The sequence below is a fragment of the Saccopteryx bilineata genome, chromosome 9 (assembly GCF_036850765.1).
Source record: "Saccopteryx bilineata isolate mSacBil1 chromosome 9, mSacBil1_pri_phased_curated, whole genome shotgun sequence".
NCBI lineage: Eukaryota > Metazoa > Chordata > Mammalia > Chiroptera > Emballonuridae > Saccopteryx > Saccopteryx bilineata.
The window spans coordinates 63,140,489-63,168,337 of NC_089498.1; the positions used below are offsets into that span (position 1 = coordinate 63,140,489).

At 35.4% G+C, this 27,849-nt stretch overlaps 1 protein-coding gene across 7 annotated transcripts in view; it reads left to right on the forward strand.

Annotated features, from left to right (window-relative positions):
• Positions 1-27,849, forward strand: part of CABCOCO1 (ciliary associated calcium binding coiled-coil 1) — a 131,400-nt gene that overhangs the window by 71,475 nt on the left and 32,076 nt on the right. Inside the window, exon 6 of one of the 7 annotated variants that reach the window (XM_066243792.1) lies at positions 23,868-23,948. The exons of 5 other annotated variants lie outside the window; for them this stretch is intronic. In XM_066243792.1, the coding sequence (XP_066099889.1) occupies positions 23,868-23,903 (36 nt within the window). In that variant the 3' untranslated portion in view covers positions 23,904-23,948. Of the gene's footprint in view, positions 1-9,468; positions 9,973-23,867; positions 23,949-27,849 lie in introns of those variants that run through there. One more of the 7 variants, XM_066243790.1, reaches the window with a different exon arrangement.

Genomic DNA, 27,849 nt, shown 5'->3' on the forward strand with positions numbered 1-27,849 from the left:
TTTTGACTGGTCACAGGAAAGCAACAAAAGACTATAGTAGTGTGAAATCTGCACCAAATAAAAGGAAAACTCTCCCAGTATCATACCTATTCAGTGCAGTTTGATATGGGCTCAAGCACAGATTTTTAGGGCTCCTTAGGTAGCTATCCCGTATAGCCTCTACAGACTCATCACTGACTGATGGCCTACCAGAACGGGGTTTCTCCACCAAACTGCCAGTTTCCTTCAACTGCTTATCCCACCAAGTAAAGTTATTTCTATGTGGTGGCACCTTCTTATAAACGCGCCAATATTCATGTTACACTTTGTTCACGGATTCGAATTTAGCAAGCCACAGAACACACTGAACTTTCCTATGTACTGTCCACATCTTGACTGGCATGGCCGTGGGCTGCTCCACTGTATACACGGTGTTACATCATCATCTGCGCATGGGCACATGCTGCCACATCATCCTACAGAAACTGGGAGGGTTTTTCTTTTATTTGGTGCAGATTTCACATTTCTATTGTCTTTTGTTGCTTTCCTGTGACCGGTCAAAAGTGCACCATGACTTTACGGACACACTGTAGTTTATGAAAATGTGCACTCTATATTAAATTACAGACAAAATTGAGAAAAGAGAAGGGAAGTACTACATTATTCTTTGTTAAATAATGAATGTTTTGAAGTAATGTGGTCATTAAATACAAATGAGCATAAATGTGATATAAATGTAAATTTTTTAAAACTTGAAATGTTTCTTAAGATAAACTTTTTGGCTGAAGTTCTAAATATTTAATTGTTCCATTTACACAAAATATGTGCAGTCACCTGTTCAACATAATTATTTATCTAGGTAAACATTGAACATTGCTGTTTCCTAAATACATTTTAAATACTATAAACAATCCTACATTAAATATTTGGCCTATTGCTGGGATGTGTTTTTTCAGTTTATTTTTTAATTATAATTGACATACAACGTTATATTAGTTTCAGGTGTACCACATAGTTATTGTATCTATAATTATGCCTAATGAAGTGATCACCCTGATAAGTCTAGTACCCATCTGGCAACATACACAGTGACTACAATGTTATTGAGTATAGTTCTTAGGCTGTGCTTTACACTGGATGTCTTCTGTTTGCCCCTGTAGATCTACTTCCTACCCTTTTCTACCCTACTCTGTGCTCAGAAGGCCAAAGTTTATGGAAATCACCAAAAGGTTCCTTTATCCTCTGACTTGTAGCTCAGCCAGTTGCCGATATGGGTGAGAAAAGAGTGAGGCTGAGGTGTTTTTACTCCCAGCGCCCTCCCAGTTGGGTCCTGCATTTGACTGTCCTCTATAGAAGGTTAGTTTCTGTCCTTCTATACAGCTCTTCTCTCTTTACTCTGGAAATTGCTCCCTTCCCTTCCCATTAGGCCAAGGGATGAAAACAGGCAGGGTGCCAAACTATGCTTGTCAATTTCCCCTGATCTGACCCGTGTATGTGTAAATATTTGCTTTATTACCCAACATCGGTGTGCTGTTTTTCTGGTAGAACCCTGACTGTATAGTAATTGATAACAAGAGTGGCCTCAGAAAACTCACCCTCAAAATGGAACTCTGAACTGGGTTGCCTACATATGCCTGTGGTATCCATATAACTTACTGGACAAGAGTGGGGCCAGTGGGGGTGCAATACCAAGGGATATGGTAAGTTGACCTGAGGGTATCAGTCAAAAGAGGATGAAACAAGTGATGAGATAATAGAGACTGAGCAGGATGAATATACACATGTAGGTGCACTCACTCAGAATTCAGGAATTAAAAGTGTGGCTCGAGTGCCTAGGAGTGGCTTTGTTAGTCTGTGAGTCTGGATAACTGAAGGCTGAACTCAGCGTGGCCTACAGTCAATTCAGATGATGTGCCAGGACTTTGCTGCCATATGTAGAGGACGGATTCCAATGGTTCAGGAAGATAAAATAATGTATAGCCTGTTTAGCTATTCGCTACTCATTACAACTGGGAGTGTCTGGAGGACATACTCCCTTCATCAAGGCATTGAGAAATGCACTGGTGAGCGAGTCACCATGAATACTGGTCAGTTGGCTGTGGCTATTGTCTGTAGGCTGACTTCTGAGCAGGGAAGTGGACTGATGGGAACTGTGTTTGGGGTGTGAATTACATCTGCCATTCCTATAACGTGCTTATACTTTCTTCACCACTATGTGAATTTTTAACAGTATTAGTGAGAAAAGAGTGCTGAATGAAATTTTCAAAAAGTCTCCCCTAAAATCTATAGTGGATACTAATGCCTTAATGAATGTATTCTGTATAACTGATTCCAAAAAGTACTGAATCCTATTTCAAGTTCCACAAGGTGAAAACAGAAGCTGATACATGTGCTTGCTTCAAAGATAAGCCCTTCCTACTCACTAGTTGAGTTATCACTGACAATTCTTTTAATCTCTATGAAGCTCAATTTCTTCTTCTATAAAATGAGGTGAATAATATCTGCCTCCTGTAGTTGTAAGGATAAGCTACATAGTGGAGATTGACTCAGCCAATGACCTAATTAGGTTTCCCTTCTGGGCTCAGCATCTTGGGCATTCCTCTTTATAGCGCTTTCAACCCAGTACCACATATTGTACTACAAACCCCTCGAGTTTAAGATCTACATCTCCTTATTTCATTTTATATCCCTAGTGCTCAAAACATAGACATCTATCAGATGCCAAATGTGTGAGCAGTTGAGTGAATGATTAGATGTTTTATTTTGATAATGTAATGGAAATGGTCAGTTTATAATTTACCTTCTTTTCTATTCATTCCTCTACCTGTGTTTAAGTTCCATCTTCATTTAGTGCCTTTATAATTGTGCAAAAATTACTTAAACCTGCTGAGCTATGGGATCCTCATTTTTAAAATTGAGATAACACCTCCTATCCTTATAGGAGTACTGTAAGAAACAAATTAGATAAAGTTACAATATCTGGAAAATATGGAATACTCTATAAATTATATTTCCCTTTCTCTTGTCCCCTTTGTATCTCAAGTGCATGACACATTATAGGCACTGAAATAATGTTGTCTATGATGGATCACACATGGAGTTTTAATTTTGAAAGCTTATATTACATTAATTCCTTTTTTAAAAAAAAATCCACCTAAAAATCAGATTACTGCTCATAGGATTGCAAAATACTATTTAGCCTTTTATGGTTAAAATGATCTAAGAATTTGGAAGAGGTCCCACTTCTGAAACTTATTTCAATAAATCCAAAATGAATAGATGTGGAAAATATTTAACATTCAACAGTTAATTTTGAATAGAAGATATAGTTAACTTTATCCCTCCCACTTCAGCAAATCCTAAAAAGAAACAGTTTGGATAGGTTACTCAGAAGAGGCTCCCCAAATCAATTCTAATGGAATACATCAACACAAGTGTTGCCCAAAGATTATTCTTAACAAATGTACATATTGTTTGACTTTACTTGGAATAAACAAAAAGCTTAAAATTAGATTATTGCTTAGACATAGACCCATTAAGTTAAAATAAGGCCAGACACTTGGAATTAAGTTAGTTTAAGATAGTCACCTTTGATTAAAACATGGCTAAAATATTTGGATTGTTTTATTAGCTATATGCCATAAGCATAAAAACTCAATTAAATTTTCACAGTAAATGCATAGTACATTTACACAAATTCGCAAGTACACAAAATCAGTGCCTTCACACAAATTGATTTTACATTCTAAAAGGACTTCAGCAACCACTAAAAGTTGAAAAGGGATTTTTTTCTAAGTTACTTAAGTCGCTTTTGGCCTGACTGCCCTTCTTCCCTACAATTAGAAAAATATACACATAACTGTCAAAACTTAATTATATTTCTTGCATTTCTCCTAGGGCTCCGGCACTGCATCACTATCTAAAATGTAACTAATTTAAATTGATTTAGAGAAAGAAATTTAGAGCCTTATTTGAGTTGAGTGGCTTTCCAAAAAACATATTTTTCAGATTAAAGGAATATTTGTGGTAACATTAGCTCCATGTGCCATTTCAGAATTATAAAATGAATTAAAGGGTGAAGGACATGAATTAAAGCATGAAGTGGCTTCATAAAATAAGCATTTTACATAATTTGTAGGTTTGAATTTTTGTATACAAAATTAAGACTTATTTAAGAATGTAACACATTTATATGCCATAAAAAGAAGAAACTTACCTAATTATTATTTTAAATAAATTTTTGGTGCGCTTTTTTGTGTCTGTAGTCAATAGAGACCTTTTGTTCTATGACACAGATTTTTAGTTCCAAACAAGCATTCTGACTGGAGGCTTAAGATGCTGAATTCGTGTGTGTTTGGGCAGGCAGGGGTGGGGGGTGGACATAGATATAGAGAAAGATAGTGATAAAGACTTCCTTATAACAAATTCTCTAAGGAGTTCTTAGAGTTAACTAAAGAAACCCTAAGTGTCTGTTGAACACAGTTTGTATCCTAAAAGCAGTTGTGATGCTATTGATATTCCCTGAACATACAGTGAACTCTAAAATATTACCATTGTTCAACACAATGGAAATACGCTCTTTGGGGGATTAAACAATAAAGCATAAAATATACAGAAAATTACATATCTTTCCAATGTGAGAAATCCTTCACTAAGAAAAAATTATTCTGGCACATCTGTTTCCAGCTCTAAAGGAATATTATGTAACAAACCATGCTGTAATCAAGAACAAATAGAAAAGTGGATAAATTTTTTAAAATCTATTTGAAGACTTTGGAGATCATCCAAGGGAATAAGCACTTAGAAGGCCACAGTCCCAGAGAGGAGTGAGCCAATTTTTTAAAGTAAGCCCAATATTTGTGTGCCGCTGTTCCTCTAAGGCAGGGGTCCCCAAACTTTTTACACAGGGGGCCAGTTCACTGTCCCTCAAGACTGTTGGAGGGCCAGACTATAAAAAAAACTTATGAACAAATCCCTATGCACACTGCATATATCTTATTTTAAAGTAAAAAAACAAAACGGGTACAAATACAATATTTAAAATAAAAAACAAGTAAATTTAAATCAACAAACTGACCAGTATTTCAATGGAAACTATGGGCCTGATTTTGGCTAATGAGATGGTCAATGTCCGGTTCCATATTTGTCACTGCTAGCCGTAACAAGTGATATGACGCGCTTCCGGAGCCGTGACGCGTGCATCCCGCGTCACCGGAAGTAGTACTGTACGTGAGCGACGCTGCTACATACAGTACTCCAGGAGCACAGGATATGGATGCTGACCACCAATGAAAGAGGTGCCCCTTCCAGAAGTGTGGCAGGGGCCGGATAAATTACCTCAGGGGGCCGCATGTGGCCCGTGGGCCGTAGTTTGGGGACCCCTGCTCTAAGGGCATTTGTTTTTCGACCTGCAAGGCAAGAACTTGAGAAGCAGGCAGAGGGCTGCCCCTAAGAAGCAGAGAAGCCAATCGAACATTTGGCAATTTCATAAAACTAGAAAAACAAAATTAGAGTATTGGCATGTCAAGGCTGCCAGAATAAAGAGATAAAGATCACAGGAAGAAGGTGGGTATCGAGCAGTGAGCCTTGACACTCACGCTGTGACGGCTATCTGCTCCAGGCAGGGGCTGACTCTTGAGACATCACTAAAATTTCTACAAATATTGGATGTATAATAAGGGAATATTATTGTCAAGAAAGGTAAAGGGTTTGAGATTTTAAATACTTTACCAGTTAGCATTTATAATTTTATGGATAATGGCAAAATATCCCAGACTCCTGAGCCAGAGATCAAGTTAGAGAAAAACAAATTTTTAAAATGTCCAATTGGATTCAAAGGAAGGATAAGAAAGAAAATTCAAAAGCTAAGATCAGAAATTAATAACATAGAAAATATACAACCAGTGGAGAAAATTAATAAGCCTATTTGATGATTCTTTAAAAAGGCTAATAAAATTGATAATCTTCTAACAAGACTATTTAAAGAGAGAGCCCTGGCCGGTTGGCTCAGTGGTAGAGCGTCGGCCTAGCGTGTGGAGAACCCGGGTTTGATTCCCAGCCAGGGCACACAGGAGAAGCGCCCATTTGCTTCTCCACCCCTCCGCCGCGCTTTCCTCTCTGTCTCTCTCTTCCCCTCCCGCAGCCAAGGCTCCATTGGAGCAAAGATGGCCTGGGCACTGGGGATGGCTCTGTGGCCTCTGCCTCAGGCGCTAGAGTGGCTCTGGTCGCAACATGGCAACGCCCAGGATGGGCAGAGCATTGCCCCCTGGTGGGCAGAGCGTCGCCCCATGGTGGGCGTGCCAAGTGGATCCCGGTGGGGCGCATGCGGGAGTCTGTCTGACTGTCTCTCCCTGTTTCCAGCTTCAGAAAAAAAAAAAAATGAAAAAAAAAAAAAAGAGAGAGAGAGAGATGACGCAGCATACAATGTTAATAATAAATTGGGGCATCTTTAAAGATCACACAAACATTAAAAGATAATATAAGCAACAATTAAATATTACACTAGATAAAATGGTAAAATTTGGGAAATTCTAATAGCTCTGTGTCAAAGAAATTGAATTTAATGAAAATATTTTTAATGCTAAGTGAAATAAGTCAATCAGAGAAAGACAAATACCATATGATTTCACTCATGTGGAATCTAATAAACAAAATGAACCAATTAGCAAAATAAAGACAGACTCATACTTAGAGAATAGGCTGATAGCTGTGAGGCATAGGGACTGGATGAGGGAGTAAGTGAAAGGATTGAATGAAAAAAGACCAAAAACAAAAGGGAGAGAGAGAAACTCATGGACATGGACAACAGTGTCATGATTGCCGGGTATGTAAGGGGAAAGTGGATGAGGGTCTGGGGGAATAAATGGGGATGGACAAAGACTTGATTTGGGGGGTGGGGAAGGTGAACATAAAATTTAGTGTCAGAGATGCGTTGTAGAATTGGACACCTGAAACCTTATAATTATGTTAACCAGTGTCACCCCAATAAATTCAATATAAAAAATAAAATATTTTCCACAAGGAAATCTCCAAGGTCATATATCTTTTTATTTAAGAAAAAAATGAAACTAATCTTATATAATTTTGTCAGGTTTAGAAAACTAACAATATAATCTTAATACTTAGACAAGGACCTTACAAGAAAGGAAAATTCTTGGTGTATCTCTGTTATGACCATACATGTAAAAATTCTAACCAAGATGTTAATGAATTAAATCCAATGTATATGAAAAGATAGAACACCATGAACAAGTTTGCTTCAGGAATTCAAGATTTATTTAATATTTCATAATCAATCAATGCAATTTACCATATTAGAATAAAGGAAGAGAATCATAAGACTTTTCATTAGAAGCAGAACAATCATTTTATAAATTTAACACAAAATCATTGTAAAATCTGTTAGCAAAACTGAAATAGAAGAATTAATGGTCATAATTATAATTAATGGTAAAACATTGAAACCTTTCCTACTGAGAATGGAAATGTCTGCTGTCACTACCTTTATTTGGTTTACACTGGCAATCTTAGCCAATGCAGTATGGCAGGAAAAAAATGAGATATAGATATGAGGAAGTAAGACTCAAAACTCTCATTTTTCACATTTGATCTGATTGCATGTTTAGAATGCAAAAGAACTTACAAAACATTTATTCAAATGTATAAAACAATTTTGTAAGCCAATGGACAAATGACCAATATAAAAAAGAATATTTTCTGTATACTAGCAAGAAACAATTAGGAAATAAAACTTAATAGATAACATACACAGTAGCATCAAAAAGCATGACATATCTAACTCGAAATGTGTAAATACATATATACAAATCTATATCTACAAAACATTATTGAATGAAAGTGAAGAACATCTGAACAATGGAGGAATACAAAACAGACATAGATTGGAGGAGACAATATAATAAAAATGTCATTTCTCTCCAAATTGATATACATAATCTCATTAAAAATTCCAGCAGGTTTTTTGCATGCAATTGACAACCTGATTTTAAGATGTACAACACATTGCAAAAGGCAAAAGAGAGCTAAAACAATCTTGAAGAAAAAACTAGAAGGGTTTATACTACCATGTTTCAAGATTTATAAATTTACATTAATTAAAACAACATGTGTTTGACCTGATGATATGCAGATAGACCAATGGAAGAGACTAAAGGAGTATAGACCGAGACCCACACTTACATAGTCATTTAGTTTATGACAAAGTTGAAACGTAGTACAGAGGGCAAAAAATGTTCTTTTCAATAAGTGATGCTAGGTTCAGTGTATGTTTCATATGGAAAATAATGAATCTGGACTCTTAGCTCGCAATGATCACAAAGATCAATTCAAAAGCACTGTAGATATAAACATCAAAGCGAAATGTTTAAACTTATAAAAGAAACCGGAAAAGTATCATCATGGCCTTAAATATTAATAGGTCACAAAAAATTCTAGTCATAAAAGAAAATGCTGATAAACTGTATTACCTTAATATTAAGAACTTCTTTTAAACAAAAGACATAATTAGGACAGAACTTCAAGTAGATTGGGAGAAAATACCTGCCATATAATGTATGTGACAAAAAATATAAACACAACAGATAAATTACAAATTAATGAGACAGACAAATCAATAGGAAAAAAATGGGCACAAACTTGAACATACACTTCACAAAAGAAAATACCCAAATTAAAAAGTATGTCATCCAGAACTTGCAAACTACTGGAAGCTGACCTTTCTCTATGTGAGCTCCACACATAATCTCTCCTTGTGGCTATCTTGAATCCTGAACGTTGTATTGCAGGGAGGAGGAAGCACAAGCTTCCAATTCTCTTAGAGGCTAGGCTCAGAACTGGCACAGTGTCACTCCGACCACGCCCATGTTGTATTGATGAAATCAGTCACAAAACTAGAAAGCTTTCAAAAGGAAGGGAAATAAATGCCACTTCTCAATGTGTGAAGTGACATAGGATTTGCAGTCACCATAATCCATCACATCTTCCTACCTCCCTCAAATTTACCCTTGTCCAAAACTAGCTCTATCATCAAAGTTCATTTCAAATCCTCTCTCTTTTATGAATTATTAACCCCCTAAACTGAAAATAGCTCTTTCATTTCCCCCTGTGAACTCTCGTTTTATCTGTACCTTTCTCTGAGCACTTTTGACTTTCAACCTTGAATTATTTATGTCTATCTCCTCTACATTTTAAATAACATTATTCCTAGTTACTGAAATAAGATACTCATAGTGTAGGAAATTATTAGGATCTACTTCTGAATAATATGTGCCCCCACACACACACACTGCTTTACACATATGAGATGATTAACAAACATTTATTGAGGAAAGTAGGAATAAAATCTAAGCTTTTTTATAGGCAAATACTAGTATATACTTCAGAGGGCATTTAGCTTGCTACTTTCTTTCCCTTAATCATATTTTTTTAGATATGAATAATACTAAATAATGTTTTTGTATATTTTACCAGGCTTGTTTGGAGGTTGGGAAATGTAATAAAAGAAACAAATGACAATAACAATGGCTAAGACTTTCTGAGCTCTTAACAATGTGCCAGGCACAGATCTGAGAACTTCACCCTCCTAACAGCCCTACAAGGTTTTAAAGAAAAGGAAGAAATAAGCAAGAAATAAGGAACAAAGGAAACAAAAGAGCCAGAAAAAATAACATACCCTATAGAACCCTGAACAGTTCCAAGCTTTCTGAAAATATGACATACGTTGGCTACATGACGATGAAATCCCAACTCTAAGAACATATTCAGAAAATGACTTTGGGGATAAAAAAGGACATCATTCCTCTGAATTAGAATCTTCATTTTCCATGTTTATATTGATATAATCTATTTCATGAGTTCTTATTTTTGAAAACAAAACCATCAATTCTCTGCCTTACTGGAACTTTGAGGGCTTCAATTACCTTACTGTTGTTTTTAATATGATGTTAAATCCTTTAAGCACTTTATACTGGAAAAGTAAAGCCTAACAATAACTTTATAACTTTGTTTTGTTTTAATTGATACTTTTGTTTAACAACCAAAACTTATTATATACTTAATACTGTGCTTTATGATTGTTGAAAATAAAAAAGAAAAAAGATATGTCATATGGTACCTGGAATAAGAAAATATGCAATCTACCTGCAAAGAAAAAAATTAAATTTAGGGGATCAAAAGGAAAGCTTTTGTTTAAATAATGATATAAGATCAGAAAAGGGGAGAATCACTGTGAAATTTGACAGCAAAATAAAACTTTGTTTCAGGATTTCGGACAGGAAGTGGGCTCCAAAGAAGAGAAGAAAGTATAAAAGTTAGCAAAGAGCATTTCAGACTTGAGAAGGTGGAAATTATTAGCAGAAGGAGCAAGATTATGGAGATAAGAATGATTATTAAACTTTACCCAGAGAACAGGGAAACTACTCCCCTTGAGCAAGGCTATGTATTGGAAGTATTAGAAAAGATAGCTTACTGAATTGGTAAAAGGCTAGATAGATTCTAACAGGCTTTGAATAGATGCTAGTCAATGTGGTTCAGGTTTGGTGCAATAAACAACCTGAAGCTGTTTACATACTTGACTGTAAGAGCATTTTATGAACTAACGGGAACTTTACTGAGTTTTAACATAGGAAAATTCTTCCTGAAGCACAGTTGGAATGAAATCTTCCTACTTGTTTGCCATAAATGCAGCATGGTTTTCCATAAAGAGATTATTATTTTTGACATGAAGCAAAAGGTCAGTGTTTGGGTGTGTATCTGTGCCCATGAATATGATGATGTGCTTTGGTGTTTTAATTTCCAAAGTCAGGGTCAGTTTAGGGCTATGCACTGTCATAGCAATTAAGCAAGCTGTTCAGTTCAGTCCAAAAAGTAGTCAATTCATTAGAAAACACATAATCAACTGAGTTTAAAATAGTTACAAATTATTTATGAAAAGCAACCCTGGTTTATTTAAATAAAGGTATAAAAATAAGCATATTTTTTCCATAAAGAAATTAATTATTCTACATGAAGGAAAAGTCAGAGTTTGAGTCTGTGTGTGTGGGATCAGAAGGAAAATTAGTACTACAAATGAAGCCGACCAGTCAAGTTGTCATTTCAGTTCACAGACAGACAACTGACTGGAAAAAGTTCAAAACCTAAGTTTATTAAATATTTACCAACTCACTGTGATAGGCCACTGTAAGTCTATCTAATGAGAAGTATTAATACGGGTATTATTTCATAAGATCTAACAGCTTGTCACTCTGTCATAGAAAGAAATAAATTTGATTAATCTCATGGGATCCATTTCTCAGAAAAAATGTAATTTTTATCAAATGCCTATATCTTCTAGATCAGGGGTCCCCAAACTACACCCCACGGGCTGCATGCGGCCCCCTGAGGCCATTTATCCAGCCCCCACCACACTTCTGGAAGGGGCACCTCTTTCATTGGTGGTCAGTGAGAGGAACATAGTTCCCATTGAAATACTGGTCAACTGGTTTGTTGATTTAAATTTACTTGTTCTTTATTTAAAATATTGTATTTGTTCCCGTTCTGTTTTTTTTTTACTTTAAAATAAGATATGTGCAGTGTGCATAGGGATTTGTTCATAGTTTTCTTTATAGTCCGGCCCTCCAACGGTCTGAGGGACAGTGAACTGGCCCCCTGTGTAAAAAGTTTGAGGACCCCTGTTCTAGATGCTTAGAAATTGATTTCCAATTAATAATAAAAATTCCAGAAAAATTGCCAAATGGAAACCTTTCATCAATTACTTTTTGTTTCATAAATATGCTTTGAAAACACTTTGTTAATTTTACAGAAAGTCATTAGGTTAAATAAATTACCTTTTGAATACACTGACTAATAGAGTAAAATAATCCCAATATATAATTTGCTTCTAAATGCCTAGAGTTTCAGGAAGTATTAATTAAGCCTCAACTTCCTGTATCTTAAACCAAACATTAAGTCTGATCACTGTGTTTCTGGGTCTCAGTAAAACAAATTATGAAAGTTACAATGGACTTCTTGGAAAGGTAATGACATGTGGGCATGCTTACAAAACTCATTTCTTTGATTTCCAATTTAAACTTAGAATGGTTCAGCCCCTCCTTAAATGCCACAGAACAACTGTTAGGTACCATACTCTATATTTAGACCACAATGAGAGAGGATACCGAGAGCCACACTTGCATTCTTGAGTTTTTGAACACAGTGCAGAGTTGTAAGTGACATATGATAGAAAATCTAAATATTCCCACTTCTTGTTGTTGTTAGCTTTGAAAAGGCTGAAAGAGCCCTGGCTGAATAGCTTGGTTGGTAGGAGAATCATCCCAAAGCATAGAGGTTGGTGATTCAATCCCTGGACAGGACACATATAGGAACTGATCAATGTTCCTGTCTCTCTCACTCTCTCCCCCTTCCTCTCTCACTAAAATGAATAAATAAACTTTAAAAAAAAAAAAGCTGAAAGATACTCAGCACATGGGTCTTCTCTTCTACCACTGTTGAGCAAGACTGACAAATAGATGGGAAATTGCTCCTCCAAGCAGCATGCTATTATCTCCGACATATCTTTTTAACTAAAAGTGGTGCCATCTTGGGGCAAACATGAAGCTTTAGAATATTAGAGCCTTCATTCTGTGTTTTTCTATAAATTTTTTTGAAGCTCCTAAACTAGAAAGTGCCTCTCAATGTTAGGAGTGTGTCCTGTTTTGTGGTATGCTCTTTTATTTTCAAATTATTGATTTCGGGGCAGGGGATGTTAACAGGCATCAGAAAGAGAGTCTTTCAATCCAAAATAAGTGAGAAGTTTTTAGAAAGTGGGTTTATGATTAAAAACAGCATCCAAGAAAAGCAGAAAGAAGGACGTTAAAAGGAAGGAGAGAGAGGGAGAGAAAGAAAATTGAAAGAGGAAGAAGAAAAAGAAGGGAAGAGAGAGGAAGAACTTAAAAATAAACCTATTAAAGATCAATGAAGATTTACTTGAGAATAAAGATTTTAAACTATAAATTCTATGTACTCCCAAAGAAATTAAGGAAACACTTATGGCACGTAAAGATATAAAACATAATAAAATGAGAGGGGAACTGATAGTCTAAACCAGTGGTAGTCAACCTGGTTCCTACCACCCACTAATGGGCATTCCAGCTTTCATGGTGGGCAGTAGCGGAGCAACCAAAGTATAAATAAAAAGATAGATTTAACTATAGTAAGTTGTTTTATAAAGATTTATTCTGCCAAACTTAGTGAAAATCCGACATAAAGTACTTGGTAAATAATTATTATTATATGTTTTACCTTGCTGTAACTCTGCTTTATAAATTTTATAAAGTAAAGTTACTTCTCTACTTTATAAATCACCATTACTGTGGAACCAGTGGGCAGTTAGAAAATTTTACTATTAACAGAGATATAAAAGTGGGTAGGTATAAAAAGGTTGACTACCCCTGGTCTAAACAGAGAGAAAAAATGATGACATTGAAGAACTTTAAAATATTGATAAATAGTGAAGAGCAGAAAATGTCACTAGAAAAACCAACCTGTAACATGGAGAACCAGCTTTTAAAAAAATCACACAAGAAAAGTGAGGGAAAGAACACAGCAGAATGAATGGAGTAAAAAATAAAGAAAAGAAAAAATAACATTCAAAGATATAATGAAATAATGTTTCTAAAGTGAAGGAAGACAGGATTTGAAGAACAAAAAAAGTCATTGTTCTAGAAGAGAAAGGCAGAAAGTGACAAACTCTGACACATAGGCAAGTGAAGTTATTGAACTTCAACATTAAACCATTCAAGCAATAAAAATAAGTTACCAACAAAGGAAAAATAAAAACAAAGAAGGAAACACAAACTGAAGAATTATCCTTAGCACCTTTACATGTAAGAAAATTGTGAAACGATGTCAGTGAAGTTTTGGTAGAAGAGAGATTTGAATTGCAAAATCAGCCAAATTGTATTCAGATGTCCAGACAATATGAAATAATCTCAAATGTACAGAGTTTGAGGAAATATATCTCCCAGCAATGCAGGTAATATTTAAATATATATATATATATATATATATATATATATATATATATATATATATATACACACACACACGCACACACACACACACACACAATCCTATCAATATAGAGTATAGAGAGAATAGAGAGATTCATCCAAATTAAAATTATACAAATGGCAAAGTCACAGGATGAGAGTTGGTTGATGAGTATTGAATTCAGTTGAGCATAAAATTAAGGCCAAATTACTATATAACAAAGTATAAAAAAAATTATTATAATTACTGAAACAAAAATACATGATGTTGAAGGGAAATGGTGATAAAAGACTCAGTTAACGCCACAGTATCTATCAGGCTAAATACAGGAAACAGAGAGCATCCTCAAAAAATCTTAAATATATATTTACACAAACATAATAACATCCATAGGCCAGTGAGCACCCTTATACAGACAATAGCAGGAAAGGCATTAATACCATTGTTAGATTGCATTATCCACTTCTGCTTCTTCCTGAAGAGGCTAACTTACACTTCCCTGCTCACTGAAGTTAGAGTTGGCCATTACCTGTCTGAGCCCATAAAATGTGAGCTGAAATGTCAGGAAATAGATGGGAAGAAACTTTTAAGGCCTGTTTGTGCTTGTCCATCACCTGGATCCCAGATTGGACATTAGGAAGCAGCACCACAACCAATGAACAATAAATAACCTCTGTAGTTGTAAGTCACCTGAAATTTGGGAGTAATTTTTTACAGCAGCAAATCTAGCCTTTTCTCACTAGTGTACTACTCGTAAGCCTAAAGGGGAAAGGAAGTGGCAGGGTGTCACTAGAGTCTAATAAGGGATAAAATCATGAAAGAAGAGCTGTGAAGATTGAACTGAAGTAATAAAGAAGCACAGTGTAGGCCGGAACAATAAAAAAAAAACAATAGGGAATGGGCAACAGAACACTGACTTCTCTTTCTTCCTTCGTTCTCTCTTACATTCTGTGAGTGACTCCTTTCAGTCAAATCCAAATGGAAGCAAAGGTTTTAGGACTGATGCATTCCATAGAATTCAGAATCACAAGTTGAATTTCCCATAATCAGATGATAAGATAGAGTTTAAATGCAAATTTTTTATTATGGATCAATACCTGTGAAGGGAAGTGGGATAAAGCAAGATTAGAGAGAGACATAAGATAACAATAGTGACAGTGAGCTAGAAAACCTTAGTCAACCCATCAGAGAGTTCTGGAGTGAGAGAATTATCCATAAAAATATCCCATATAGGGCCAGAATGGCTAGCCATGTGCCCATCATGTCAACACTGAGAAGGTTGATGGCAAAAGCTAGTTGATGTCAACTGGCAGGGTCATTAGTCTACTTGGTTAGTTCATCCATAATGAATGGCCTCTAGTGGGCATTAACATGTGATAAGTATACACACACAAACATCATATATTGTCTAAAGAGAAGACATTATTTCGAGCAGTTATCAAAAAATTTTATTGTAATATTTTAGTCCCCAAAGAAAGCCTCAACAAATTTCTATATTTCATGTAGTATATAATTAATACACTTTCTGATAATAATGCATTAAAATTAGGAATGAAAAACAAATGAATGAAGAAATAAAACTGCTTGCTAATGTTAAAATTACTCTGGACTTATTCTAGCCAAAGAGTAAATCTAAACCAAAGTTTCTAGAAAAATAATCTAAACACTAATTTCCAAAACTATAAGAGTTTAGAATATAAAGAGTAGCAGTAAAGAAATCAGAAGAAAATCATTAAAATAAAAGCAAAAATTAATAAATTTTTAGAAAGAAAAGCAATAGAATTAATAAATTTAATTCCTTCTTCAAAAAGAGAATATATTAGTTAAAATACTAGCTAGCTTAAATTTTAAAAACATAAAGGAAAAGCCCTAATATAAAAATAAATATGAATTAAAATGCAGAAATGGCCATATATCACTATGGAGAAATGTGGTTGAAAGGGAAGAAAAAAAATAATCAAAATAGATACAACCAGTAGCTATAGGGAGAAAACTAAAACAGAAGTCTTTAGAAGTAAAATTTCTTAACTTTCAAGGGATAGTTAACATGAATTTAAACTTCCAGGACTACAGAAAGAAGAAAGGCTGCTTATATTTTTTATCATGTCAAAATAATGATTCCAAGTCTTATTAAAAGTAATCTAAAAGATAAAACTATGAAGTTATTCACTCATGAATATTGATACAAATGACCTAAATATAATATTAGCAAATAAAAGTCAACAATACTTTTAAAAAATAGCAAACTATGTTTAAGTAGTTACTGCAGGAATGCAAAGATGGCCCATTAACATGTCATTCCTAATAGAATAGGAGAAAAATTTATCTTTCTGATAATATTTAAAAGCATTTCATAAAACTTAATATTCACACATTGCTATTAGAAACTTGTTAAAATAGGAATAGAATAATGGATAAAGAAAACGTTGCCTGGCCTGTGGTGGCGCAGTAGATAAAGCGACAACCTGGAATGCTGAGGTTGGCAGTTCGAAACCCTAGGCTTAGCTGGTCAGGGCACATACGAGAAGCAACTACTACAAGTTGATGTTTCCTACTCCTATCCCACCCCCTTTCTCTCTTTCTCTCTCTCTCTTCTCTAGTAAATCAATAAGCAAAATCTTTACAAAAAATGTTTCATATATAAATATATATAATGGAATACTACTCAGCCATAAAAAAGATGAAATATCACCATTTCTGACAACATGGATAGATTTTGAGAATATTACGGTCTGTGAAATAAGTCACAAGGAAAAGGGCAAAATTATATTTCACTCATATGTGAAAAATAAAATAAAACACTTAATGGCTACCAGACAGGAAGGGGCATGGAGAAGGGCAAAATGGGTAAAGGGGGTCAAATATATGGTGATGGATAAAAACTAGACTTTGGTGTCTGTACATATCAAATTATAATGTTATACAACTACTTAATGTTACAAACCAATGTTATCTCAAAAAGTAAGAATCTTGACAATATAGAAGCATGCATATCCCAAAGTAAAAGCTAAAATATGAAATATTACAAACATTCCCATTAAAAATAATGGCAAAACAAGGGTTTCTCTGATAATTTAACATTTTTATGACTTATACTAAACAATATAATTAGAAAATATATTAAATAAATCTCCATTCACAAAAGTAAGAAAAGTTTTAGCTATGTATGAAAAAGTTAAAATAATATGCAAAACTCAAACTGTAAACTTTATTGAAGAGACATAGTCTCTTCTTTGATGGAAATATGTAATGTTGAAAATGTAAACTCTTAGAGTTTAAATCCAATGCAGTGTCATCCAAAACCTGTTAAAATTTGTGACTAACATACCCTCAATGTAGAATATGTGGACTGATGAGAGAGTATAATAAAATTATTCTTCCACTTGGAATTATAAAAATATGGTACAATGAAGAGAAACATCCTACCAGATGCAATGTTATAGGATCTGGTAAAGACTAACCAATCAATGTGGTACAATAAAATGTTTAGAAATAGTTGTGAGCCTATATAGGATCTTAATATATGGTATATATGAAATTCAAATCAGTGACTGAAATATGGAAAAAATAAAAAATGTTCATTACCAGTTTACTCAATATATCAAAGAAAATGCCAGATAAATATATAAAGTTAAAAGTGAAACCATACTAGAACAAAATGAAAATATGAGCGAATTCATTTTTAATTTTGTTTATAATTTTGTATGGAACAGACTTTCTGAGTATATCAATTAAACCATCAAGAAGAAGATTGAGCCCTGGCTGGTTGGCTCAGCGGTAGAGTGTCGGCCTGGCGTGCGGGGGACTCGGGTTCAATTCCCGGCCAGGGCACATAGGAGAAGCGCCCATTTGCTTTTCCACCCCCCCCCCCTTCCTCTCTGTCTCTCTCTTCCCATCCCGCAGCCAAGGCTCCATTGGAGCAAAGATGGCCCGGGCGCTGGGGATGGCTCCTTGGCCTCTGCCCCAGGCGCTACAGTGGCTCTGGTCACAGCAGAGCAACGCCCCAGAGGGGCAGAGCATCGCCCCTGGTGGGCGTGCGGGGTGGATCCCGGTGGGGCGCATGCGGGAGTCTGTCTGACTGTCTCTCCCTGTTTCCAGCTTCAGAAAAAAAAAAAGATTGATAATTGTAAAACATCAATATTATATATATATATATATATATATATTTTTTTTTTTTTTTTTTTTTTTGCATTTTTCTGAAGCTGGAAACAGGGAGAAACAGTCAGACAGACTCCCGCATGCGCCCGCCGGGATCCACCCGGCACGCCCACCAAGGGGTGACGCTCTGCCCACCAGGGGGCGATGCTCTGCCCATCCTGGGCGTCGCCATGTTGCGACCAGAGCCACTCTAGCGCCTGAGGCAGAGGCCACAGAGCCATCCCCAGCGCCCGGGCCATCTTTGCTCCAATGGAGCCTTGGCTGCGGGAGGGGAAGAGAGAGACAGAGAGAAAAGAGAGGGGGAGGGGTGGAGAAGCAGATGGGCGCTTCTCCAGTGTGCCCTGGCCAGTAATCGAACCCAGGTCCTCCGCACGCTAGGCCGACGCTCTACCGCTGAGCCAACCGGCCAGGGCCCAATATTATATTTTTAATAAAAGAAGTATCAAAATTGAGTTTGAAAATGTTTTTTAAACAGAAATATTATTTTTAATGTATGTTAAACAAAAGATTAATAATTTCACAAATGAGTAAGAAAAATAAAATTACCCCACCAATAAAATAAACAACGTAAATAGCATTTCATAACAGAAGATACAAAATGGCCAAAAAAATGTATGAAAAAGATATTTAGGCTCACTAATAATCAAAGAAATACAAATAAGATAATTTAATACCAGTCTCTTTACTAAATAAATTGGCAATCCTGTTAACCTGTGTGTGAGAGACTCCCCTACACTGTTTGTGGAAATTTAAATTGGTTTTTTTCTAGAATGTAATTTGTTAAAATGTATCAATATCTTAGAAAGGCATACTTTTGACCTGGCCATTGTAACTTTAAGACTTTATTCAAGGAGATAACTCAACATGTGCAGAGATGAGTCTGTAAGGATTTTTATCCTAGTGTTACTTTTTACAGTTGTGAAAATTTGGAAATAGTCTTCTCCAATAAGAAATTAATTAAGCACATATTAGCACATCCATCCAATTTAAGACTATATACCCATTAAAAATTATGAGCTCATTTTTACACAACATTGAAAAGGAAAGATTACAAAATACTAATGTCTTGTTTTTTAAATAAATGTATACATATATAATATAATATTAAATGTAGCAATATAAAGGTATGACTTTATAAGTGAATATTTGATTACATAGAGAAATATCTGAGAAAATGTTTAAATAATGGTTTAGGGGATTTTGATAAAATTTTTTTGCTATTTTATTGATTAACCTCTTTTGCAATGATTCTGTTTATTTTTATGATCAAAAAAGCAAAAATAAAATCATTTTCATTGGTGAGGAAATACAATGATAGAAGATATGTTACTCTTTCATAATAATTAGAAAATACTATTTTTTATGGAGTCATGTATAATTGCCCAGAATTGGATGACTTTCTTTGAACTCCCACATCATTTATGACACTTGTATAAATTATAACAATAAAAGACAAAGAGTAAATTTTAAGTTATTACCTTTTATTAGATTATAGTCTTTTTAAAATTTGGACTATTTCTTTTTTTTTATAGAGTTTTTTTTTAAGATTTTATTTATTCATTATAGAGAGGGGAGAGAGAGAGAGAGAGAGAGAGAGAGAGAGAAGGGGGGAGGAGCAGAAAGCATCAACTCCCATATGTGCCTTGACCAGGCAAGCCCAGGGTTTTGAACCGGCAACCTCAGCGTTTCCAGGTTGATGCTTTATCCACTGCGCCACCACAGGTCAGGCCTGGACTATTTCTTATTTAATTGACTCACCTGCAGATCTTAACATAAGGAAATACTCAGTAAATATTTATTGAGTTGAACCAATTGAACATATGCAACCATTTCAAAAATCATAATCTTTATAGCTAAAACTAGAGTTCTTAAATATTTTAAAATTTCAAATTATTTTATTGTCAAAAACCAAACTCTGCATACTGAATAAAGCAAAGCAGAAAGATGAGTTTATTACAAGTTTCTTACTGACAAGCCAGGAAAATCAAGGCTACAGGAACAATGAGTTCCTAGTTGCTCACATCACAGAGTTGAGAGATTACTACAGAATAAATAAAGAAGTTATTTTTTTTTAGCTGATTGGTTACCTAGTGGTCTTTTTCATTCGTATTAAGGTAGCTGAGTCATGGAAACAAGGAAGTCCAGAGATGACGCAAACAGACTTGATGTCTGGGATTGGCTATTGTTCTCTTGATTGCTGAGAAGAGAGCTGTAAATTCCTGTAATGTTAGGTTAAATTTCCTTTATGAACCTGCTTTGATTATCTCCATTTTGTTCTTGACATGGTAACTCCATTTTAATTTGGTTCTATACAAGTTACAAAGGGAAAGACTTAAATTGGCCAATGTGTAAATCTCAAAATAATTTTTACAATAGTAAGATTCTACTGGTATTCTCAGAATATTGAAGAAAGAGACTTAAACTGTTCCACGCTAATTAAAATGGATCAGAAGGAGCATTGGAGTTCAAAGACTGTACAGTCAAGCGCCTTACACACAGTATTTCTCTCAAATAAAATAACTAGAAATGTCTGTTTTCATCCATAATTGTCTTCAAATAGCACAGCTCTGACTAAAAAAAATGATTTTCAATGTATCTAGAATAAAAGAAAAACAGAAATGCTTTGCTGATAATTGTTTGTCATTCTGTTCCTTTTCTATGTTTTCTGTAATGTGCATATATGATTATCCAGAACGTTTTCTAATTTAGTAAATAATCAGCATGACTCAAAAAATAAACCAAAAGAATTTTGAACACCTCATTGGTAATATTTTTAAATATTCCTTGAGCTGGAACAATTAGATGTTTGAATTACTTACTCTGAATGCTAATGTATGAATACTTTTCTTCAGTTTCACATTTATCTCTATATATAAACTATTTAAATCTGAGTATAATTATGGAATATGTTAGTGGAAGGAAGGCAAAGTGTTTTATCAATGCCTGTAAGCATCGTTTACATTAGCATCTGATTCAGAATCAGTTTAAATTTTATTTCTAGAGCCTTAAAATCTGTGGTTCACAAACATTCAGTGGTTTTAGACTATAATGTCATAGGACTAAAATTTTTTTTAATTTTCCTCTATTTCAACATGCTTTTGAATGCACCTGAAGATACGGGTATTTTATCTTCCTATACAATTTGTTTAGATTCTTTTAGCTCTGTAAGTCTTCTTTTGTGTTGTTGGGGAGGGATTCTGCTATTTTTATTGTTGTTTCTTTTTCTTTTTAATATACAGTTATTTTTTATTCATGTTTATATTCAGGACCTTTAACACTTGGCATCTCAATTCTTAGATGTTTGTCAGTAAAAATATCTTTCTTGAAATATGGAAATATGATACAGATCTGATAGTATTGCAATTGGTGTCAGTATATACAAGGCAACACCAAACGTTACCAGCTGATTGCAGATCTCTGAGCAAAAACCTATTGATAGGAAGCTAGCCTCATAAGAAAACTCATTAGGTAGCCCTTTTTCAAGTCAAATGAAAGATACCTATGCATTTTTTGTCTTCCTTCCAAGTTAAAAAAAATATATATTGAACCCTTGTGATTACAAGGGAAAAGAAATATAACAATATTAGTTTCTTTTATATGTTGCTTCTATGGCTAACCTGATTGTTTCAATTAATACTGAATAGACTCCAAAAGATGACTTCAGAATTTGTGTTTTCAAGAATTTTGACCAATCAAAGTTTCTGCCTCATACCCTTCAGGGGCCTGAGAGACATAGTGTATCCATCCAGGGTCCAGCTTTTAGTTAACACAACTAGGGCAGTGTAGGGGGCTGACATGGCCCGGGCCAAGATTCTTAAGCCTTTCTTCCTTCCTTTCTTCATCCTCTTCCCATTACCCTTTTTGGAGCCTGGCTGGGAGCAATGGAGACAGATAAGGGCAGCAGAGCATCATATGTCTAGGGTTGAATTATACTGGCACAGTTCTGAAAATTGGTTATATATTGGGGTTGGGGAACTGAGCAAGTAAATATATCAAAAACAATAAGCTTTGTCACTATAGGAGAAGGGAGTTATATATTTGGTAAAGGGGAAGACTACAAAACTACTTGGTGTTGGAGTTAGTGTGAACTAATGGGATTTAATAATAACACTGGGAATAAATTTTTTTTTCATTTTCTCTTTCTATATATTTCTGCATCGCTGATTCCAAATCTGAAATCCATTTTTCAGTGCATGCTCTAGTTTTCATGCAATTTTAATTTCTTTTTGTTACACTTAATGGCATGCTTGGTTTTAAATTGGAGTTAAAGGGCAACGACTCTTGGATTGAACATAACCACAAGGCAATTAATGTTTTACAAACATTACTTTTAGATCATTGTAGTTGTTTTTAAATGTAAGAAATTATTATCTGATAAAAACACCCTCTTCTTTTGTTTTAAGATTGAATCATGGCTTCTTCGAGTAGGCATAAGTGTAAGAATAGTCCTGACACCTTCTGTTATATATGTGGCTGTTACACACTTTAACATCAAAGGCACAATATTTCTTCATTTGTGACACGTACATATATTGTCTATTTTCAAGTTCCCCTTGGTAATCAAGACAAGCATTGGGCTCCTCATATTCTGTGTCATGATTGTGAGGAAATGCTTCATGATTGGACAAAAGGAAAATGCAAAGGAATGCCTTTTGGTATTCCCATGTTTTGGCTTGAACCTAAGGACCACAGCAGTGACTGTTATTTCTGTCTGATCCATCCAAAGGGCATTGGCAAGAAAAAATGGCGTATGATCGCATATCCTAATATTCCTTCAGCAATACGACCTATCCCTCACTCTGAGACACTCCTGGTTCCAGTTTTCAATGGTTTTATTTCTTTAAGAATGAAGAAAGTGAACATGGTGATCAAGTGTATTTTGATAAGATGCATGAGGAAATGGTTGTAGAATCTGAAGGGTCTTCTTCTGATGCCAAGCAGTCATTAACCCCTCAGCAGTTTAGCCAAACCAAATTGAATGACTTAGTAAGAGATTTGAGCCTATCAAAGAAAGCAACTAAGTTATTAGCCTCCAGGCTTCAAGAAAAGAATATACTTCACTGGTCAGCTAAAGTATCCCATTTCAGGAAGCGTGAACAAATTTTTGTGGGCATTTTTCCAAAGACAAACACTTTGTTTACTGTCATATCAGTAGCCTTCTCAGCCAGCTAGTTGTTACCACTTACACTCCAACAGAATGGTAGCTATTTCTTGACAGCTCTAAACAGTCTGAAATGTGTTCTCCTACACAACGGTAATGTTTGTGCAGCAATTCCAATTGGTTATTCAACTAATCTGCAAGAAGATTATAAAGACATAAAAATTGTCCTCAACTTTCTGAAGTATGAGGAGCATAATTGGATCATTTGTGTGAATCTTAAAATGGTAAATTTCCTGCTAGGACAATAGAGAGGTTTCACAAAGTAGCCTTGCTTTCTGTGTTTGTGGGACAGCCGAGCTCAGGAGAAACACTGGACACAGAAGGAGTGGCAGAAACCTGAAGCTCTGGAAGTAGGGATGCAAAATATTGTGAATGAACCTGTAGTTAAAATCGAGACGGGATCATTTTTTCCCCACTTTACATCAAACTTGGTTTAATGAAACAGTTTGTTTAGGCTTTGAATAGAGAAAGTGAATGCTTTCAACATATTATTTCTGCTTTTCCTGCTTTGTCTTTCGAGAAGATAAAAGCAGGTGTACTCGATGGACCTCAAATTTGAACCCTCATACGTGATGAAGAATTTGCCAGGAAGATGAATAAGGAGGAGGAAGCAGCATGACAGTCTTTTATGGCAGTTACAAAGAACTTCCTTGGCAACAAAAAAGCAGAAAACTATGAACTTCTGATTCAAAGGATGCTGTTGGCTTTCAGTGACATTGGATGTAACATGAGCGTTAAAATTCACTTCCTGAATAGTCACCTTGTTAAGTTTCCTGAAAATCTTGGAGCTGTTAGTGATAAGCAGAGTACTGCTGGAGCATCAAACGAGATTGTCCTCAACAAGTACACAAATGCAAGAGCTACAAACAAAATTTTTCCTGAATAGAATTTAAATAAGTTTTTCACAAATTTTATGATTAAAATAAGTGTTTTAATATGTTCTATTTTGAAATTGTAGACAAATTCTGATGTAATCATATCTTCTAGTGTATTAGTGTATTTGTTGCATTATGTAAATTACATTTTCACAAAGATGATGCCCAAGAAGACATTCTACTTCATTATGTTAAACTAAATGTTGAAAATTTTACAATAAGATAAAAACCTAAAATCTTTGCAAAAAAATGAATTGCAAAAAAAAATGTAGCATACAGAGAAAAACTAATGTCAGATTTGAGATCAGCACACTCAAATTAGGTAAGAACAAGTGTTTTTGTGGATGCAACAAAAATTTTTGTTCCCCCGAGCAATAGAAGATGATAGATGATAGATAGGTAGATAAACAGATAACCATAATCATAAAATGAAATGTAAATTTTATTCTTATTTTGTCTGCTGAGATGGTCCAGACAGGGGTGCCAGGTGGATCTCGGTTGGGGCGCATGCGGGGGTCTGTCTATCTCCCCCCTTTCACTTGGAAAAGAAGAAAAAGTGAATAAATAAATAAATAAATAAATAAGCAAAATCATAAGGGACATCAGATAAACTCCAAAAGAGAAATATTCTACAAATTCACAGTTCTAGGCTCTTCAAAAATGACAAGGTCAAAGAAAATAAGAAAACCTGAGGAATTTCTATAAATTGAAAGAGACTAAAGAAACATTTAAATAAAAAGTTTCTGGATTATATCCTGAGCCTATAAACAATATAGGATAATTAGAAAAAGTCTATTGGAGTCTGGAGATTATATGGCAATATTACGTCAAAGTTAATTTTAATAGCCATTCTGTGGTTACTGTCATTGTACTTCAATGCATGTTGAAGTCTAAAGAAATACAGCATTAGTCTGCAATTTCATTTCAATGGTTATACAGGAACTTTATTATTTTTATAATGTATGTAACTTTGAAGTTATTTCAAAATAAAATAGTAAAACAAACAACAGGAAAATGATTTTGCCCAAAATTCTTTTTAAATTTTATGGTCTGAATCATTAGGGATGCTGTCAGTGTTCATTTGGGCCTTTAGGAGAAGCTGCTTCCACATTTTCTGGATCCTTTTTCTGTTGGATCTTGTTACATAACCCTGCATAATAGAAATGAATAACAAATATATAAAAGGTGCTCAACAACACTACTCAAAAGAGAAGTGCAAGTCAAAGCAACTGTAAGATGTCATCTCACACCTTTTACAATAGTTATTAAGAAGAAGAAGTAGAAGAAGAGGAGGAGGAGGAAGAGGAAGAAGAAGAAAGAAGGAAAGAAAAAGGTGTTGGTGGCCCTGGCTGGTTGGCTCAGTGGTAGAGAATCGGCCTGGCGTGCGGGAGTCTCAGGTTCGATTCTTGGCCAGGGCACACAGGAGAAGCGCCCATCTGCTTCTCCACCCCTCTCCCTCTCCTTCCTCTCTGTCTCTCTCTTCCCCTCCTGCAGCCAAGTCTCCATTGGAGCAAAGTTTGCCCGGGTGCTGAGGATGGCTCTGTGGCCTCTGCCTCAGGTGCTAGAATGGCTCCGATTGCAGCAGAGCAATGCCCCGGATGGGCAGAGCATCTCCCCCTGGTGGGCATGCCGGGTGGATCCCAGTCAGGCTCATGCAGGAGTCTGACTGCCTCCCCAATTCCAACTTCAGAAAAAGAAAAAGAAAAAAAAAAGAAAAAGGTGGTGAGGATGTGGAGAAATTGGAACTCTTGTACACTGTTGGTGGGAATGTTAAATGATGCAGCTATAATAGACAATAGTAAGAAATTTCCTCAAAAAAAATTAAAAATAGACTCTGTGTGATCCAGCAATCCCACTTCTGGATATATAACCAAAAGAATTGAAATCTGGATCTTGAAGAGATATATGTGCTTACAAGTTCAATGAGCATTATTCAGAATAGAAAAGATAAGGAAACAATCTAAATGTCCATCAACAAATGACTGTATAAAGAAAATGTGGTAGATACATATAATGGAATATTGTTCAGTCTTTAAAAAGAAAGGAAATCCTACCATTTACAACATATGGATAAATCTAGAAGATATTATGCTAAGTGAAATAAGCCAGTCATAGAAAGACAAATACTGTATGATTCCACTTATATGGGGTATATAAAATAGTCAACGCAACAATAGAATGATAGTTGCCAGGGTATGAAGTTGTTCACTGGGTATAAAATTTCAGATATGCAAGATGATTAAGTACTAAAGATCTGCTGTATAGTGGCTGTTAACAGTATGGTGTTATGCACTAAAAAACTTAAGAGGGTGGATCTCAAATTGTTATTACCACAAAAATAAATTAATAAAGGAAAGGTGGAATACAAAATCTTTTGGAGGTGGTGAATATGTTTATTACCTTAATTGCAGTGATGGTGTAATGGGTGTGTGCATATGTCTAAACTCATTATAATGTGTACATTAAATATATGCAGTTTTTTATATGTAAAATATACCTCAGCCCTGGCCAGTTGGCTCAGTGAATAGAGCATCAGCCTGAGATGTCTTGAGTTCTATTCCCTGTCAGGGCACACAAGAGAAGCAACTATCGGCTTCTTTCTCCTCCATAACCCTTCTCTCTCTCATCCCCTCCCATAGCTAGTGACTCAGTTGATTTGAGCATTGGCTCTGGATGCTAAGAATAGTTCAGTTGGTCTGAGCCCATCAGCCTCAGGCACTAAAAATAGCTCTTCTTACATGAACATCAGCCCCAGACAGGGGTTTCCAGGTGAATACTGTATGGGGTGTATGTGGGAGTGTGTCTCACTATCTCCTCTCCTCTCATTTAAAAAAGTAGTATACCCCAATAAAGCTGAGAAAATATTTTAAATATAGAAGTTCTAAAAAACAAAAAATTCAGTAAATCGAATGTCTGGTTAGCTTGATTTCATATTTAAAAACAGGCCCTGGCCGGTTGGCTCAGTGGTAGAGCATCAGCCTGGCGTGCAGGAGTCCCGGGTTTGATTCCTGGCCAGGGCACACAGGAGAGGCACCCATCTGCTTCTCCACCCCTCTCCCTCTCCTTCCTCTCTGTCTCTCTCTTCCCCTCCCGCAGCCAAGGCTCCATTGGAGCAAAGTTGGCCCGGGCGCTGAGGATGGCTCCATGGCCTCTGCCTCAGGCGCTAGAATGGCTCTGGTTGCAGCAGAGCGACGCCCCAGATGGTTGGAGCATCGCCCCCTGGTGGGCATGCCAGGTGGATCCTGGTCGGGTGCATGCAGGAGTCTGTCAGACTGCCTCCCCGTTTCCAACTTCAGAAAAATACCCCCAAAAAAGAAAAGTTTGATTATGTATTATTCTATTATTTAAGTATCTGACTATATAATTTGCCAATTTTACATAAAAATAATATTTTAAAGTAATTTTTATTATATGCAAGCAGATTTTCCAAGTCTTAGTTATTTTTATACTTTTAAATCTACATTTTGAATTCTTTATTGGATAAAGAATCTGTAAGAATGAGCTAAATGAAAAGATATTTAAATTAGAACCATCTTGTCCTAAATCCCCAGGGAGTGATGAACTGGTATTTTAATTATCAACAAATTTAATTATTTAACCCAGGTGCAAACCATCAAAAATTTAGAGACC